Raw genomic sequence first — 19,458 nt, 5'->3', positions numbered from 1 at the left:
AAGTGGCATTTTATTTCACCTTATGTGCCTCATTACAAAATAGTACTACAATATTTCACAGAAGCTATCTGCTTGGAATAGTTATTTACATATGCTTACACTCTCAGGTTTTAAAACAAGATCTTGGTATGTAGCCCAGGGTAGCCTCAACCTCATAGTTCTCCTGCCCCTGTCTCCAAAGTACTGAGATTACAGGTGTACACAACTGCCTCACACAGAATTCCATATTTTAATCTGAACACAGCTTGCTCAGATCTCTGAATCATCATAATAGCTGCCTTTTAAAGAACTGATATTTTCTCACTTATTTCAAATTAAGCAATGACTAGCTTTCCCCATATTAAGCAACATTATGCGCAGTTCACTAACAACGTTTGTTAAAGAAGGAATCTCTCTGTGTGATAAGGACATCTACAAACACTGCATGCAAGTTACTTAATGAGATGAAAGACAGCATGGCTTCCCTTTAAGGTTAGGAATGAATATAAAGGTATCTGCTTCTGCTACTTATGTTTAACACTGTTCTAGAAGGATCCAACTACAACCACTGAAAAAGGAAAATGAGAAAATGCTTCCTGATTGTAAAGGAAGAAGCATAAGTATTTCCATTCACAGGTGACATGATTTTGTCATAGAAAATCCTCAGAAGCCCATATATAAAGTATTAGAGGCAATAACTAAATCTTAAAAGGTGAGGGGATACAAAATCAGCATGAAAATTGAGGTGCATTTATACATGGTAGCAGTAAACAATCTAAAAGGTCAGAATTCCACTTAAAAGCCGGCGGTGGTGGCGCACACCTTTAATTCCAGCACTCGGGAGGCAGAGGCAGGCGGATCTCTGGGAGTTTGAGGCCAGCCTGGTCTACAAGAGCTAGTTCCAGGACAGGAACCAAAAGTTACGGAGAAACCCTGTCTCGAAAAATCCAAAAAAAAAAAGAATTCCACTTAGGAGCTGAGTGGTGGTAGCACATGCCTTTAATCCCAGCACTCAGGAGGCAGAGGCAGGTGGATCTCTGTGAGTTGGAGGCCAGCCTGGTCTACAAGAGCTAGCTCCAGGACAGCAAGAACTATATAGAAAAGCCCTGTCTTAAGAAAACAAACAAAAGAATAAAATACATAGGAACAAATTTAACAAAAGAAACATACATCCTATACATATACCCTACACATCTTATTTAAACTAGGTATCACTGAAAGGTAAAGAATAGAATGCTTAGATACCTTGTGTTTATGGATTAGATTTGATATTCTTAAGATGCACAAGCTTCTAAAATGAGTCTACATTCAATGCAATCTCTATCAAATTCTCTATTGACTAATCCACAAGAATTCTATGGTAAACCAAGGGTCTCAGAAAAACTAAAACCATCCTGAAAACCATTTATGTCTCAGCTTTCAAACTTTCCATCACCAGGCATGGTGGTGTGAATCTATAATCCAAGCACTTGGGAGGGTAAAGAGAACCAAAATTCTGGGCCAGCTTGGGCTATACAGAGAGATTCTATCTAAAAACAAAACAATATCAAGCCTCCTCTCATGAGACAGTGAGTGACACAGTACAGTGCATTTATATCAGGCAAGACAAAGACAAACAGGATAGAACTGACGATTCCAAAATAAACCTGATATTTATTTTTGGCTGACTTTTGACATAGATGGCAGTGTGAAAGCAGTCATTTCAGCAAATGGCACAAAGAAAACTGGATGCTCATATATTAAAAAATGACTTTAGACTGCTGACCCACACCATATTCAAAAATTCACTCAAACACGATCATAGATCCAAAGTAAGAACTGACCTTATGAGGCTCTTACGTGTCCTCTCTTCAGCATCTTAGCCAATAATACATTTCATGTTATACCAAAAAGTAAAAGCAACCAAATTAAAAGGCGATATATTAGAATTTTTTTAAAAAATTTATAATGTATATTTATTTCACAGGACAGCCAAATCAAAGGCAATTAGAGTTTCTTGAAATTAAAAAATGTTTAGTTAAAAGGACATAATCAAGAAAATGCAAAGATACCAGATGTGACAGCGAACACCTGTAATCCTAGCACTTGGGAAATGGAGATGAAGGCAAGAGAATTCGTTCAATGTCATCCTTGTCTACATGGTAAATTCAAGGCTAACCTGGGATATATAAGATCTTTTCTCAAAAATTAGAAACAAAACAAGCAAAAAGAAAATAAAAAAAACAGCCAATAGAAGAAGAGAAATCTTTTTCTAATCATATGTCTGACTATGGGTCTAATATTTAGAGAATTCTTAAAACTGAATAATAAAAAACAACTCAATGAAAAATGAAAAAAAATTTGAAAATAACCCCCCAAAGGTATAAAAATGGCTAGCAAGTGCATGGAAAGGCATTCAACATCATTTAGTTTACCAGGGGAATCAAAACCACAATGATATTCCACATTTGAGGCTCTAATGAAACAGACAGAAGATTGCAAGGATGTGAAGAATTTAAAAATGATTCATTGTTGGTGAGGCTATGAACTGGTACAAAAGAGTCTGGCAGGTTCCTCCGAGTCCTAGACAGAGTTACTTTATGATGAAGCAATCTACCTTCAAGGTACACACCTAAATGGACATCTACTATTAACAAGTGTGCACAGCACATCAGCCATACCTGCCCAAAAAAGAAACAACATCAATGCCTGATTAGCTAAATAAAACATCACACAGATATTATATGCTCACAAACATGACATATTAATCCATGCTGTAATATGAATGAACCTTGAAAGCATGATCAATGAAAATACACCAAGCCTGGCCATGGTGGTGTACACCTTTAATCCCAGCACTCAGTAAGCAGAGGCAGGTGGATCTCTGTGAGTTTGAGGCCAGACTAGTCTACAGAGCTAGTTCCAGGACAACCGGAGCTACACAGAGAAACCCTGTCTTGAAAAATAATAAAAAAAGGATGCATTTGTTGTATGTTAAGTTGAACCTCAATTAATTCCGTGCTCCAAGAATATTACTGAATGATGGCAGAAGGCCAAGGAGTCCTTTCCAAAATACTTTTGACTTTCCAAAGCTCTTATCTACCCTCTTTTTCTTAGTATTTTTCGCTCCATGCCGTATTTAGGAGGTACAGAGATTGAATACCACCAATCCTACTTGGCTATCTGATGCTAGATGAGGTGAACTGAACCGTTCCAAAGACCTCAGGTCCAGCTGGAGACAAACTGGGACTAGAGCAGCCCAGCCGCCCTGGCTGCTCAGTGGGATGGCCAGCGGTCCTTTGTGTTCAGTGGTGTGCTGCTTTGCTTTCTCTCATGCATCCTAAGCTGACTCTGATGCAGCTCTGGATGACTACGAACTTCTGATCCTCAGCGCCAGGATTAAGGGCTTGTGTCACATTTTGCTGTTGCTTGTTTTTTGTTTTTTGTTTTGTTTTGTTTTCATTTTAGTGAAGTGCTGGAGAGCAAAGCCAGGACTTCATGCATACAAGGCAAGTACTCATCCTACTGAGCTACATCCCGACTTCTCCAGTGGTACATTTTGGAAGGAGCATTGGGAATCTGAACTGTGCAGTCAGGGTTGACAATCAACAATCAACAATCTACAGACTGGGAAGAAAGAAGTAACTTTGTAAATAAGACCTCTGACACAAGAAGAAGCATCTCTTAGCTGGGTATGGCAGTATATGGCCATTATTCCTACACTTGAAAACTGTGTCAGGAGATCTGGAGTTCAAGGTCATCTGTGGTTACATAGTGAGTTTGAGACCAAGCAAGGACACATAAGACCCTGCACCACCTTAAAAGGTCAACATTTAGTAACAGTAGCTCCAGGTGAACAAAAAGATAATCAGGAGGAGATGGAGGAGGGTCATCTGTCTATTGGTTAATAAAGAAACTTCCTTAGCCCTTTAATAGGACAGAAAATTAGGTAGGCAGAGTAGACAGAACTGAATGCTGAGAGAAAGAAGCCGAGTCAGTCAGTCGCCATGATTCTCTGACCCCAGACGGATGTAGGCTAGAATCCTTCCTGGTAAGCTACCACTTTGTGGTGCTACACAGATTATTAGAAATGGGTTAATCAAGATGTGAGAGTTAGCCAGTAAGAGGCTAGAGCTAATGGGCCAGTCAGTGTTTAAAAGAATACAATTTCCATGTAATTATTTCAAGTAAAGCTAGCCGGGTGCCAGGATGCAGCCCCGCCGCTCCTACTACAAGGAGGACTGTGTCCTACAGAGCCAAGGCAAGCCACCAGGAGCTCAGAAAGCAAATAGGCTGACATGCGACTCCAACCATGCCAGTCCCTGAATAGTTTCTCAACCTCTGGCTTGGGACTTCTGACCTACCCAATAGGTCTGTCTATTTTGTTTTAGAGAAAGGAGAAGAGAGAGGAAGGTAGTAAAGAAGAGAGATAGGGGTGGGAGCAGGAGTGGGCCTAATTTACCTGGCAGAAGGGAAGGAAAGGGGGAGGGCTGGCTGGTTTCCCAACCAAACAGACTGCCCCTAAACAGAACTCAAAAAATACAAGTAGTGTTCATCAGCGCAAACAAGGATCCCTGTCAGGGAATTTTAATCTCACTCAGCAAGGCTGATTCAGAAACAAAGCCCCCTTCATGACCCTGAGTAAGCCAGGGAGCTGAGGCCAAAATGCTGCAGAATAACGTTAAAAACAGCACACCACAGGAGGCCTCCTCAGAATTATTGAGATAATATTAGCAGTAGTAGTGGCCCCTCCCCAAGGGGTGCTTCTCCACAGCTTCCTGTGGGGCAGGCCCAGCTAACTATGAGCCTCCTGGAGCACAGGCACAGCAGAACTTACGGATAAACTAATGAGGACCACAAGGACACCCACTACCTTAAGCAAGGTCATGTGGCTGTACCCACAGGAACTGACTAGAAAGCCACAGGCAGGCTGGCTCCACATAGGGCACTTGTGATGTCGACAGAGGGGGGAAAAGGCCCTTCTAGAACACGAAATGACCAACATTGGCTGTCATTATTGCCCCATAATTTCAGCTTGATTTGAGTATTTTTCTGAATTTTCCTTTTCTCTGCACTGTACATATATTATCAAAAATCATACATTCAAAAATCATATATCCAAGCCAAGTGGTCCAGCCTATAATCCTAACTACTTAGAAGGGTTCAAAATTCAAACCTGCCTCGACTACTAAGTGAAATGGCATTATAAAATAAAATGTAGAAAAACTAACAAAGAAAACAAGTCCCAGGATGGAGCTCAAAGGTTCATTGCCTATGATGAGTGATGTCTGCGCTTGCCCAGTATGAATAAAGCTTAATCTCTAATATAGCCACATATATAGTACATACACACACACACACACACACACACACACACACACACACACACACACTAGACAAGAGCCTCTTGCACTCGTTGTTTGTAATCTACAGGGAGAACCATCTACGCATTGAAAATGACCTTTCTGTTTTACTATCTTGCATGCATTTTCAGTAATAACTTTGTCTTTTGTTATAATCACAAAAATAAAAAGGATTTTAAGTGGCTGGAAAAAAGTAACTCACCTAGAAAAGATCTCTATCATCTTTCTTTCTTCAAACCCAAGATCCCAAAACACATGAAAGGGACCTCGGGACATTCTCTCGATATGATGGAAGATTTGATGGTGAGTCTTTTAATCTTTTTTAAAATTTTTTCTTGACTATTTGAGAATTTCATGCACACTTAAGATCATATCTACCCACAATTTCCCCTGTCCATCCCCACTATGCTTCTACCAACATGTTACCTCCCAATCTCAAGTCTTCTTTTTGAATTGGGGGTAAAATTTAGGACCTCCCACATGTTAACCAAGCATTCCAGAAACTAAATTAGCCCCCTTTTTAATTTTTATTTGGACACAGGTCTCACTAAATTGCTCAGAGTAGCCTCGGACTCAAGATAAAGCCCAAACTGGCCTTGAACTTGTGGCCCTCCTGTCTCAGCATCATACAGACCTGCATTTCTAGGCCCTAAATATTCAATTATTCTTCTCTGTGGTATCTATAAAGTTCTGAGCATGAGGCCCTGCAAGGCCTAGGCAGAAAGCGAGAGACACTGTCCACCCTCACACAGAGAGAATACTTACAATGTATGATCCAGTCCAATCATCAAGCATGGAAAAGTGTGTGTGTGTGTGTGTGTGTGTGTGTGTGTGTGTGTGTGTGTGTGTGTATCTAATGAGATTATTGACTATCTAGTTTTAGGTTATAGGAAAAATACATTGAAATAATGTTTACAACAAAATCTCAACTGTGGAAGAAACTTAATCTCAAATAATCCAGCAATCTAAGAACTATGAAAATCTTTATCTGCAGGTATGAGCAAGAGCGAAGTATGAAAAGACAACACATAAGTCCGCGGTACAACTTATTCCTCGGGTGATAACACTAAAGGTTGGTAGCATAAAACAATCCCCCCTTTTTTATTTACTTCTGACTAGTTTTTTTAGTAATCATTACTATACTTATAACCCAAATATGAGGGTAGAATTTAGTTAAACATGGGAGCCTCAAACCCTTTTCAACAGACCCCACGGCTCCGACACACTGCATTTATCTGATTGAATACACATTATCCTTTGTAGAAAGCGAAGGAACAATTTTGCCTCAGTCAATGCTTCAGCAATTTAAGGCCTCTTTTGAAATCAAGCTTTTGATGCTTTAAGTACCCTCAAGAAACCGAAAAGATAGTCTGTCCTCAGCTCAAATCGAAAATCCAAAGTATAACTTTTAAAAGCAGCTCCATTTTGTCAGTCACACAAATAACTCTTCCAGGTCAATTAGCACGTTTCAATGTGCCAATTAGCAGAGAGTGAGATTCTCAAGCCTATTTGCACTGCTGACAGCAAAGCTGTCCCGGCAACACACATGGGGACAAGGTGTGCCAGCCGCAAAGCTGCATCCCCAGAACACTGTGACAATGTTTCTGAAGTTCTGTTGAGGCTGAGAGTGGGGAGAACTTCAAAGAACCACTGGAAAGAGGAGGCCTGGGAAAGGGGGGATGGGTGGGAAAGGGAATGAATCTAATAGCTCCACAAAGACAGATACACAATACAGGGCAATTTGGATAATGAGATAAACATATACTAGAGGCTTCAGGCCTTGGAGAAGAAGCGAGCTGGATGAAAAGGATCATTATCACTCTCCTTACAATCCTAGTAGAAGACAGAAGTCTACAAACGCAGGCACAGGCCATGCTAGCTTCTTCCATCTGGCAAAGGGCCGATACAATGTCTTAAGCTTGTTTTCTATGCCTGCTCTCTGCTGCTCAGAACACCTCACACAAAGAAGGAAGTGTCATGGGAGTTAGCAGACAAAAGGAACAGGCAGAGGGCTAAGGATGCCACGTGGGCCCAGTCCCTCTTTTCAGGGCCAGATTACCAGCGTTGGAGGTAGCTGGTAATCACATCTCTAGTCAACTTCCATGGCCATCCTCCATGGATGCCACTTTTGGGTTGCTTGGCCTTACCAGAAGGTAATTTAGTTAGGTGTCTTAGTTAGGGTTTCTATTGCAGTGAAGAGACACCATGACCATGGCAACTCTTATAGGAACACATTTAGATAGTGTGGCTTCCCTTACAGTTCAGAGGTTCAGTCTATTATCATCATGGTGGAACATGGTGGTATGCAGCCAGACATGGTGCTGAAACAGTAGCTGAGAGTCCTATATCTTGCAGGCAACAGGAAATGATCTCCAACACGGGGTGGTATCTTGAGCATATATGAGGCCTCAAAGCCTGCCTCTACAAGGACATATTTCCTCCAACAAGGCTACACCTACTCCACAAGGCCAAACCTAATAGTGCCACTCCCTTTGGGGACTATTTTCTTTCAAACCACCATACCAGGCTTACATAATAATTTCTTTGCAAAGACATAGGTACAGATGTGGAACCCAGCATCACCGTAAAGACAAAAGGCTCATGACGATAACAAGGGATACACAAAGTACACAGCACATCTCTTTCCCAAACTATGGTCTATGTGGGCAGAAGAACATAATTTTGGATCCATAAATGGGTAGGAAAGAGGAGAAAGAAGGGAGGTGGTGGTCCATGTCCCTCCTGATTCTGTATACCAAATTATGTGCTTGGGGCCTAGGGCTCATTGGTAGAGGATTTGCCTAGCATGTTCATACCTCTGGGTTTGACCCCCTAGCGCTATATACACAAAGAAAAATATCTGTGCATCTATCTGGGAAGAGGCTCTACAGTTTCTTCCAGCTACTCAGCAAGCCCTATGATCCAATTCTTAAAGCTAAAAGGAAACTAGAAAGCATTGCTTACACCTCATCTCAGAAGCTAGCATACACACTCAACTACAAATCTTGGTCACAGAATAGATGTGGCCATTGGGCCTGGGTTCTAGGCATGCCTCCTCCTTCAGCAAGTCACTTAACCTCAGAAATCTCCCTGCCATGGCAGTCCATAAGTGAACCCTCCTTCCACCAGATCCATGAAATGGGGTGCCCACCTTCTCCATGGTCAGATACCTGGCTTTAAAACTGTCCCTCTCACACGCACCAGGGATGGGAATCAGGGTAGGTGGACCCTCAGACCTAGAAGGTTCCAAGGAAGGTTCCAAGGTTGTCTGATTGAGCCCAAAATCAGACCAGGGGTTTGGCCAAGCTTGGAAAAATGGGAATCTCCCCACGTCCCCAGTGTATGAATTCTGCAGAGGATTGACATACTGTGGGCCTCAGGTTGGAGTGGGACTAATGCCCCAAGTTTAGCCTGAAGACCTTGCAGCCTGAGGCAGGCAGGCAACTTGGAGGGGGCTTCTCTGAGTCCTATACTATCTGTCCACCCCAGTGCCATGAAGGTAGAGAAGGAGAGAGTAGAGGCCAAATCCCAAGAAGTCCCAGGACATGAAAGTCCTGCAGAAAGAACTAGAACAGCTTCCCAAGCTGCTAAAGTGGAAGAGGATGACCTTGGGGTATACCCAGGCTGACGTGGGGCTCACCTGGGCATTCTCTTTGGGGAAAGGTTCAGCCAGATGACCACCTGCCAAGTTGAGTCCCTGCAGCTAGTTTCAAGAACAAGTGTAAGCTATGGGCCCTGCTTGAGAGCCGTGGGGGAGGAAGCCAACACCAATGAGAACCTTCAGGAGGTGTACAAAGTGGAGGCCCTGATGTAGGCCCATCACAGAAACTGGAGCATCGAGGACCACATAAAGAAGAACCTGGAGAACATGTTCCTGTATTCCCCAAACTCACCCTGCAGAGGATCAGTGGCATTGCCAAGCAGCTTAGACTAGAGAAAATTATAGTCTGCGTGTGCTTCTGTAATTGGCAGGGGAGAAGTCAAGCATTGACTATCCCCAACGAGAAGAGTATGAGGCTTCAGATCTCCCTTCCCAGGGAGGCCTCAATCCTTTCTTCTGTCCCCGGGGCCCAGTTTTGGTGCTCCAGGAATGGGGACACCCACTTCACCATGCTCTACTCTGAGATCCCTTTCCCCAAGAATGAAGCCTTTTCATCTACTCCTTTCACTAACCTAGGCTCTCCGATACATTCAAACTGAAGCATTAGCCCTGCCCAGGGATGCGGGAAGCAGAGGGAAACGGAAGAGGTAGATCAAGAGAACCTGGAGCCTTTACCACCACAGCTTGGGGATTAATAAGTTCTTCAGTTACTGAGGAGGGATTGGAGGCACAAAAGGGCAGGGGGACAGGAAGTGTTGGGGGATAGTTGAAGGGAAGAGAAAGTTCAGTGATACCAATGATCATGAGTCAATCATTCATCATTTTTTTCTTAAATAAAGAAACATGGGATAGCAAGAAGAGAGAGAGAGATGGAGGGAGTAGAGAGTGAGGAAAGGAAGATAAGATAAAATCACACAAGCTCTGGGCACCTGACTAATCTAACCAGTGGTTCATGATGAACTTCCTCTGCTTGCCTTCAAGAAGCAAAAGGACACAGTGCTGCAAACTGCCTTGAAGATGCTTCATCTCGGGCTAGATCCTAGCTATAAGGGACACTTATTTTCTTGGAACTTGGTCCATTGAAATAGAGGTCCTTCCTCTAGGGTGTTAGCTTTAAAGATGGAGAAACCCATAGGACTGAAGTTGGGGCATTTTCTAGATCTGAAGACCCTGCTGGCAATTAGCCACGGGGCAGAAGAGTTCCCACAGAAAGTCACTGATGACCTCAAATCCTTCAGCTGACCGTGGTGACCTCTTCCACCTCCCTCTCACCCTGTCTTCGTGCATGCAAGTGTCCGTATGTCATAGGATGGGCACACCACTAATTAGTCCTTTTTCTTGCTTCTTCATCATTGCTAATGAGGAAAAAAAGATTAAGAAGACAAAGGGCCAAGAAGGAAAGGCAAAAGAGAAGTCAAAGCTGCTATTCCTGCCTAATTGGACCATCATCAGGTCTAAGCAAGAAGGGCCAGCCTCCCTGTTTCTCATTTAAAGACTATCTAACTCGACCACTGCAAAATCAGCTGCCCTAAAGGCCAAAGTTGCTCAAGAGGAGCCCTGACTATATGAAAGAGCCAGGTCAATACCAATTTCACAGACAAATGCAGAAGGAGACATGAGCTTTGGTCAGCTTTATTTTAGAATGGGGGAGGGTAAAGATTTACTAGGGTGACTGGACTCATGTCTTAAGAAATTTCAGTGACAGACAAAGTAATACACATTCTTGGTAAGCTAGTTGATTCTACCTTGACATTTATTTAGAAAGCATTGTGTACTGTAATAGCTGATCCATGCCATGACAAAGGAAAGAAAAGAGATGGGGGGGGCAAAGAGAGAAAAGGAGGAAGAGGAGAAGGGAAAAGGGATGGAAGAAAGAAGCCAGGAATAGAAAAAACATCAAGGGGGGCAGAAATGAAACAAGGTTATCTGTGTAAGACAGTCCAGTCATCATGGATCGAAGGTCCTCTGCAACCCCCCATTTATATGTCAAAATCCTAACCTCATATCTCAGAATGTGAGTATATTTGGAGACAGGAATTTAAAGAAGAGATAAAGGTAAAAGTAAGCTATTAGAATGTGTTCTGATCCAATGTGATAGATGTCTTCATGAGTAATTAACCACACCAAGAAATCATGAGACTAAACATATGATGGCTGCTACTTTCAAGCCCAAGAAAGAGGCCTAAAGAAGGCAATCCCTCTGGCATGTTGACCTTGAAGATGATAACTGAAAACAGCCTCAGAAGCTGAAAAGATTAACTAAATCCACTCATGCAAAACAGTTACGACAGCACCTGGCATAAAACAGGCCCTCAAGAAGTGGCAGCTGAGGTTGCTGCCGCCGCAGCGACTAATAACAAGCTGAGGACAACATCAGGAGACCTGGTGAGACACCCAATTGCAGTTAACAAGACTGTCTCAATGAACTCCTTGCCACCAGCATCCTAGATGCCCTCAGGTGTGTGACCAAGCCCCCTGGGACTTCCATTCTCCTCATTTCTCAATGGTAGTCTGAACTTCTGCCTGGCACTCAGGATTCTACAAGGTTTTCACTGGGAACAGAAAGGCAAGTGGCCCAAGCTGTTTAGCAAGAGTTCTGGGGGGAGGGGCACCTTCAAACTCAGAATCACTGGCTTCATTAGTCTAGGGAATGATTTTCTGAGGTACCTTCACCCCCTGTACCAGGCCTGGTAGCTAGTGGAATAGAAAGACAGCAGCTCTTGTGTCACCTGGCCTCTCCTGGAAGCTGGACTCAGGTGAGGAAGGAGACGGGAGACGGCACAAGAGAGCAGTAGGTGCTTTCCTAACTAAGCCTTAGATGTTCCTACCACAGGCAGACAGCAACTTCTGCTCCACATCCCTGGGCCACAGCAGGTTAAGAGCAATGGGGTACAAAGTCAGCAAGTACAAGTTTATTCTGTTAATGTGGGTTATCCATGCCATTCTGTGATACATTATGCCCTCTGTTCTGAGGACCAAGGGAAAGGTATTTTACGGTGGTTGTTTGTTTGGTACTGGGGAAAGAATCCAGGGTCTTGTATACCAGAAGTATATTTAGCAGGCCAATTCAGGAAAATTATATTATGCGGAACATAGTATTGAGAGCAAACGTGCCTCTGATGCAACCTGTTCCTGCCCACGCCATCTCATAAGGGAACACTGATCAGAATGAACCCTGCGTATTAAATGAGGAACAACATTGCCTGCCATTTTTCATTTCACATCACCCCAAATGGTCCACATAAAAGGTGCTTAAGGGCTCCTTGCGGGAAAGGATCTAAGTCATCTAGGGTACCATCTCAGTAGATTCAGCAACAGGGAGTCTGCGGTGGGGCCTGAAGCCCCACATTCCTAATAAGCAACACCCAGTTGATGCTTAATTTCAGGCCACACTTCAAATTATACACTTAGAGTAACTGAATTAGAAGTTCCTAACACATGGGTTCTCTGGGAACAGTCTGAGGAGCCCTGCTTTGATATCACTTGGGGGTCTGTTTGCTACTGTCCCGCCAACCAGTTTCTCTGCCTGTGGGACCTCGTGAGCCTCCTTATTTGCTTGTTTCTTTGTTTCATAGTGCAAGGGGTGGGAACCAGGCCCTTGAATAGACTAGGCAGACCTTCTAGCACTGAGCTAAAGCCATAACCACAGCTAATAATCTGATGAGTCTGGAGCCTAGTGAGAAGGTTCAAAATTCATTGCTTTATATGAACTTTGACTTTTAATTCCTACTGCTATGTGATATAAATCTAGACCAGCACAATTTACAGTACTGAGAAGCATCTGTGAAGTGAAGATGATTACATGATGTAGAAGGAACAGCATACAGTCTGACATTAGGACTGAGAGGCTCAGACTCTGGTCTTAACTGTCACAATTCAGGTGACATCCTGAGTATCAGTTCCTTCCTTTATGAAGCAAGAGGCTGTAATAGCTGTCCTATGTACCTACCTCAAAAACAGCCTAGCATAGCAAAAGACCTTGTAAGCTATGAAATTCTATCCACAAGTGGAATTTCCATTTCAAGGGTAACGCTATAATGTTCATCAGAAAGGCAAACTTAAGTAGTGAAAGCAAAAAGCTGTATTAGTCATGTTTAAAAATAATCGTCCCCTGGACTTTCAATGAGTGTCTCACTAACTTCAGGAGCACGACATGTAGGAGTCTAGACAGTATACTATTCCCCCAGCCTTTTAGTTCCTCCATCTCCTGAAGGGGGAGGTGGAGGAAGCGATCCATTCTGCCCTGTGGATTTGAGTGGATGGATAAGAAATCTGCTTGCTCGCGAGGGTCTCCAGTAAAACAGACAAGTTTTGAGGCTCCCTGGCATGTTAGTCTACATTATTGCACCTCTTAAAACATCTACAAGTCTCAGCCTAAGGGTGAAGACTTAGACCCATTTACTTCCATAGAACCTCTCCAATTTCTTTATAAAGTTTTGGTTTCTCTACTTCTGATTTAAACCCATGCTGTAGCGCAAGTCTAACACAGTACTCCTGCTCCACGAAGCCTCCTCTAACTATAGACACAACTGTGGCAAACATCAACAGATATTCATAACTTCAAATCATGTAGCCATAAGGGCAAAGATTTAGGAGAAACAATGGGTAGCAAAGAAGTTCTCCTGACTCAGATGTTGCTGATTCATTCTTAGGAGAGACGACTTACCAGCCGCGTATTTACCACAGGAAACAGCAATGCCAGAAGAGCTCCATTCAGCATGTGCATCTGTAACCTGTAGGAGAAAGAAGACCAGCAGGTCACAAGAGAGAAGAAAATGTTTGAGGTTGAGGTAGGACATGTGTAAGAAGCAGCCCTCTGTAAAAAGCAGCCCCAGAGTTCATCCAAATGCAAAGCAGATGAAAATCGGTATATTTTGTGTTTATTACCTGAAACACATACTACCTCAGAATCCCCAAACTCTTCCTGAACACACATTGGTTCCAACTGACTGTTCACTACATACCTGTAGTCTGTTTCCTAAACATTCTGTCAGTCCCACCCAATGCTTCTAACTGCTGCAGCATTTGTCTGAAAAGTGGAAGTGCAGCAGTTAAGTGCTTGTTGTTACTATAGCAGCCAGTTTATTAGAAGGCGACTGCTTGTTTACTGAGCTATGGTCAGCCTTTCCACCAAAGACCTGGACAGAAAGCATTGGTACAAGCTAGAGAGCTGTCTATGAGGATCCGTGTAGTCAATGTGACATCTAGGAGGCAAGCTTCCAGGAACGCTTGTGAAAAACTCTCCCAGTTAACGTTAACTCGAGAATGCCTGTGATGGACTATCAAACTTGGGTTAGCTGAGACAGAAAGACCCAACATGAATGAGCAGGACCATTCTCTGGCTTGGGATCCTAGACTGTGTAAAATAGAGAAGGAAACTGAGCTGCATGTATTAATTTATTGCTCTTTGCTCTTGGCTGCACCTGCAGCCTTGACATCCTGACACTGAGGGACTAGAACATGGAATTGGGAGCAAAATAAACCCTTTCTTCCTTAAGTTCCTTTCTGTCAGTGTATTTTAACATAGCCACAGGAAAAGAAACTAATAGGATCTGGTTGTGGTGTGATGCAAACTGTTTCCTTGCTATTAGCAATGCCTTTAGTAGCTGCTGCAAGAGGTGAGGGAGGGCAAACAAGGAAACCTTCAGGCTTTCTCTGATCTATTTTACATAAGGGATTTTGTCGCTTAAAGGCTGGCAGTGCTAGGACCTTAGCTTAGTGGTCGAATCCTTGATTAGCCTACATTACAGCGTTACAGAAGAGGGGAGAGGAAGGGACCAAGAGAAGAGGAACATCAAGTAATGATCGTGTTTCCAGGTCTCAATACCAGACTTGTTGAATGAGTACTACTGCCAGGTGGTGGTGGTGCATGTCTTTAATTCCAGCACTGGTGAGGCAGAGACAGGCGGATCTCTGTGTGTTAGACGCTAGATACAGAGCGAGTTCCAGGACAGGCTCCAAAGCTACAGAGAAACCCTGTCTCGAAAAACCAGTAATAATAATAATAAGGAGAAGGAGAAGAGAAGAAGAAGAAGAAGAAGAAGAAGAAGAAGAAGAAGAAGAAGAAGAAGAAGAAGAAGAAGAAGAAGAAGAAGAAGAAGAAAATAAAATGCATACTATCCATACTTCCTATGTCAAGAACAAAGAACCCAGGAATAAACCTTCTTGGGAGGTTCTGAGAAGAGATTGAAGGAGCTAGCTTTCTTCACCATTCCGGACAAATAGTTCTTGAGAAAGAGGCAAAGAAAATGAGTTTGTTCCTCCTGAAGAAAAGCTGATTGGACGCTCATGGCCAACTATCACTGATCTGTGTGTCTCAGCACAAGCTCAGGAAGACACACACAACTGAAGAGGCTAGATGACCTCTCAGCCCTGCCCTCCACCCTGACACACACATACTAGTCCTAGGACAACAGGATATCTTGAAGAAGAACCCTACTAGGTGTGTCCATCTTTGGGCCATGGGCTGCACATGCCCAATATAACTAGGAATGTGGTCCAACGAGCAGTCATGAATGTAAAACACAATGCTGGGACTTTTGCTATTGTTTTCAATGGAGAACTTTGTAGATAACAATGTTATGTCCTGGCATCAAAAGTTTGAACATCAAAGCCACAGAGAAACCCTGTCTCGAAAAACAAAACAAAACAAAACAAAACAAAACAAAGTTTGAACACGCCTGCACCTAGACATTTGGCGCTCCTCTTGTCGCTCACAAAAGTGGCCCAACAACCAAGGAATGTTCAAGCACAGCCCCATAATATGGCACAGAAATCCCGAGACTTGTTTTTCATCCCCGCTAATCTGTTTCCTCCTGCTGTTCTTTGTCACCAAGGCCTCAATGATCATGATGTTCACTTAATACACTTCAGGAGAGTATCACATTAATCGCTTTGTATGAACCTCTCACCTAGCTCTGGTAGTGAATTTCTAAACAGGCACTCTGACTTTTCCATCATTTTGATGTGAAAACAAAGTTCATTCAGGAAAAAAAGGTAACATGCTCAATGCCAAGACTCACTCAAATCTATTTGTCATCACACTTCAAATTTCCAGCATTAATCACTACCTTATATCAGTACGCCCACCCACTGAGACGGTGGGGCTGATCTAATGGGAGCTCACCAAGGCCAGCTGATGATGGAGCATGTTATCAAACCGGACTCCCTGAACATGGCTGACAATGAGTGCTGACTGAGAAGCCAAGGACAATGGCACTGGGTTTTGATCCTACTGCATGTAATGACTTTGCGGGAGTCTAGTCTGTTTGGATGCTCACCTTCCTAGTCCTGGATGGAGGGAGGGGAAGGTGGATGGGGGGAGCGGGAGGGAAATGGGAGGAAGGGAGGAGGTAGAAATTTTAATTAAATAATAAAAAAAGAATAAAAAAGTTCTCAAAACTCAGTTATACAAGGTGAGTGGGGAGTGTAACGTGAATTATACTTAATACATAAAATGGACTTTGCCATAAATAATTACAAAAATATTGAACAAGCCGGGCGGTGGTGGCGCACACCTTTAATCCCAGCACTCGGGAGGCAGAGGCAGGCAGATCTCTGTGAGTTCAAGACCAGCCTGGTCTACAGAGCTAGTTCCAGGACAGGCTCCAAAACCACAGAGAAACCCTGTCTCAAAAAACCAAAAAAAAAAAAATATTGAACATCTGTAAATCACTGGGCTAAGTATTCAAAGATATCTAATTCAATCCTCCTAGGTTTTTATTTTGTTTTGTTTTGGTTATTTGTTTCAAGACAAGGTCTTACTATGTAGCTCTGGCTGTCCTGGAACTATGTAGACAAGGCTGGCCTTGAACTCACAGAGATCCATCTGCCTCTTCTTCTGGAGTGCTGAGATTAAAGGTGTATACCACCACACTCAGCTTACCTAGGTTTCATTATAATGATCATTATCTTCTTCATTTCATAACTGAGAAAACAAAAACTCTAAATAATTGACTTGCCCAAGATCACGTGGGCAATAAGTTTCAAACTTACATTTTTGTCACTGTACTCATCTTCACACAAGGCATGAGCATTACATGTATCCTGTATAATTAGTTATTACCCATCTTCATGCATGGCATGAGTGTTACGTATGTCCTGCATAACTAGTCACCTTTTTGTTTTATAATCTAGAAAGACTGTCTGAGGTCTTTTAAAAAATATTTTAATTATTTTTGTGTGTGACAGAGAGGAATGGCAGAGGAAAGATCACTTGCTTCATATGTTTCATGTACACAGCCCTGGGTTCTATCTGCAGTGTTTGCACACACAAACACACGCAGGCACTCACGCACTCATGCACGCGCGCACACACACACACACACACACACACACACACACACACACGCAAGCATGTACTCCCCATAACCTTTCTGACTAGGGAAAGTATGTCCTTTCTGGAGACTTAGTCCTAAAGACAGAGGGGCTCAGTTGTGGGCAAATCTTTGGTATGTAAACTAATCAGTCCATAGCCACCCTTCCTCTGAGTACACTTCTCCATTTCAGCCATCCCAGGACCTGGTGCCATGCAACTCAAATCCACCCCTCAGTTAAAGCATATAGAAATAAGTCAAACTAGCCAGCCCTGAACCCTTTACCCAGCTCTGCCTTGTCTTGCCTTCCCAAAGACTACTCAAGGACAGTCCCTTCTTCTTGACCACTTCATCTTGATGTCTTTTCCATGTGGCCCCACTGAGAGTACTAGATCTTTCCAAATGAAATAAACTTTGTTCTCCAGCCTCTCTTCTGTCTCCTCTTTAGCTACACCTGACTGGCCACCTGGTAAAAGAAAAATACAAAAGAGCAACTACTACTATCACTCATGCTTCCTCTGCAGACAGTTTTTTTTTATGAGACTTGGTTTTGTTTGTTTGTTTTATGTGTTTGAGTGTGTGCCTGCATGTATGTGTGTATAACATTGAGTGCCTGTTTCTCCCCAAGGCCAGAAGAGGGTGTCAGATTTTTTTGGAATTGGAGTTACCGACCGTTGTGAGCTGCCTTGTGAATACTAGAACCCAACACAAATACTCTACAGGAGTGGAAAGTACTCTAAGTTGGCTAAGCCATCACTCCAACCCTCCTGCACACAATTTTAGTTCATACTGTGCTCTGGAAACTTAGTTGGTTAGAACCTAGAGCTCCACAGAGGGAAGGCTGCAGCTTGCACCAAAATCATCTACAGCTTCCAAGCACTTTTGACCAAACTCCCAGCAGCATGTTTCGTGTATATGGATAAACTGATCTTAAAATGTACATGGAAAGGACATAGGGACAGAAAAAAACAGGACAGTAGCTGATTTTAAAGTTACAGCAGGCAAAACAATGTGCCATTGGTCAAGAACAGACCCATCAGTCATCAAAACAGAACACTTCAGAGTCAGACCACACTGATATGCTCATGTGCTTTTGGCCATAGTGTAAAAACTATGTGAGAACAGCAGAACGTTGCCATCACCTTCAAACAGAATTGCTAAAACAACACAGCAGAATTTTTTACACAGAAAGGAAAGAAACTGGAGGGCTTATTCGTTGTAGGAAACAAGGGAAATGTAAAACGACTACTTCAGGAAAGTTGGGCTGTATAGTATATTTGATCATATTCTTCTCTTCCCCCCAAGTTTGTCCAGTTCTTCTCTGCCTCCCCTCTACACACCCAACTTTAAGTTCTTTCTCAAACAAACTAAAGGCCCAATACAACAAAAACCCCAAAATCTGAAAAACAAACTGCATCACCCCAAAAAGAAAAACTCCTAAAAATGAGATCTTCCCGGGAGTGGTTGATGTACCCTGTGTCATTAATACCTTTGGAGAACTCACAAAACTAGATAGCAAGTAAACAAATCCAATGAAAAGTAAATTTATAAAAGTGTAGACAGCTAAAACTACCTATTCTGTGGCCCAATAATTCTGCTCCAGAGTATTTACCATCCCAAGGTAAAAATGTATGTTTCCGTGAAAATGCGCACACTAATGTTGACAGCACTTCTGTAATAGCCAAAATATAGATTCAGCACAAGTCCCTTTAAATGATAAAAAAAAGACTAAAGAAACTGGACAATGTATATTGTGGAAAATGACTCAGAGAGAAAGCAAGGAAACAACTGACAAAGGTAACAATTTGAATGCATCTCAAAAGAAGCATGTGTGAAAGGCAAAACGTATGAACACCGTGAGTTCAAGAACAGTCTGGTCTACATATGGAGGTCCAGGACAGCCAGGACTATACAGAGAAAGTCTATTTCAAAAATAAAAATTAAAAAAAAACAAAACTATTCTTTGAGGTCAGGTGGTGGTGACACATGCCTTTAGTCCCAGTACTCAGGAGGCAGAGGCAGGTGGATCTCTGTGAGTTCGAGGCCAGCCTGGTCTAGAGTGAGTTTCAGGACCACCATAGAGAAACCCTGTCTCAAAAAAAAAAGAAAGAAAAACAAAGAATAAAAAGGCCCTATGTTGCATGCACAAATGCACAAAGCCATTCTCCAAAGGCTATATGCAGTAAGGTTCCATTTATATGACACTCTTAAGATAAAACAC

The 19,458-nt window shown here is 42.7% G+C and overlaps 1 protein-coding gene and 1 pseudogene across 6 annotated transcripts in view; one reads left to right on the top strand and one right to left on the bottom strand.

Moving 5' to 3' along the window:
- The window catches only part of Tmem164 (transmembrane protein 164), a 485,414-nt gene that overhangs the window by 382,389 nt on the left and 83,567 nt on the right, over positions 1–19,458 (bottom strand). For all 6 annotated transcript variants that reach the window (XM_013355240.2, XM_013355239.2, XM_013355238.2 and 3 more), the window contains one exon: positions 13,589–13,655. In XM_013355240.2, the coding sequence (XP_013210694.1) occupies positions 13,589–13,648 (60 nt within the window). In that variant the 5' untranslated portion in view covers positions 13,649–13,655. The remainder of the gene's footprint in view (positions 1–13,588; positions 13,656–19,458) is intronic.
- On the top strand, positions 3,089–9,521 carry LOC101990231 (annotated as a pseudogene).

This window comes from Microtus ochrogaster, unplaced genomic scaffold (assembly GCF_000317375.1).
Source record: "Microtus ochrogaster isolate Prairie Vole_2 unplaced genomic scaffold, MicOch1.0 UNK107, whole genome shotgun sequence".
In the NCBI taxonomy this organism is placed as follows: Eukaryota; Metazoa; Chordata; class Mammalia; order Rodentia; family Cricetidae; genus Microtus; species Microtus ochrogaster.
The sequence above is the reverse complement of the archived record's forward strand: the minus strand, read 5'-3'. Positions and strand labels throughout refer to the sequence as shown.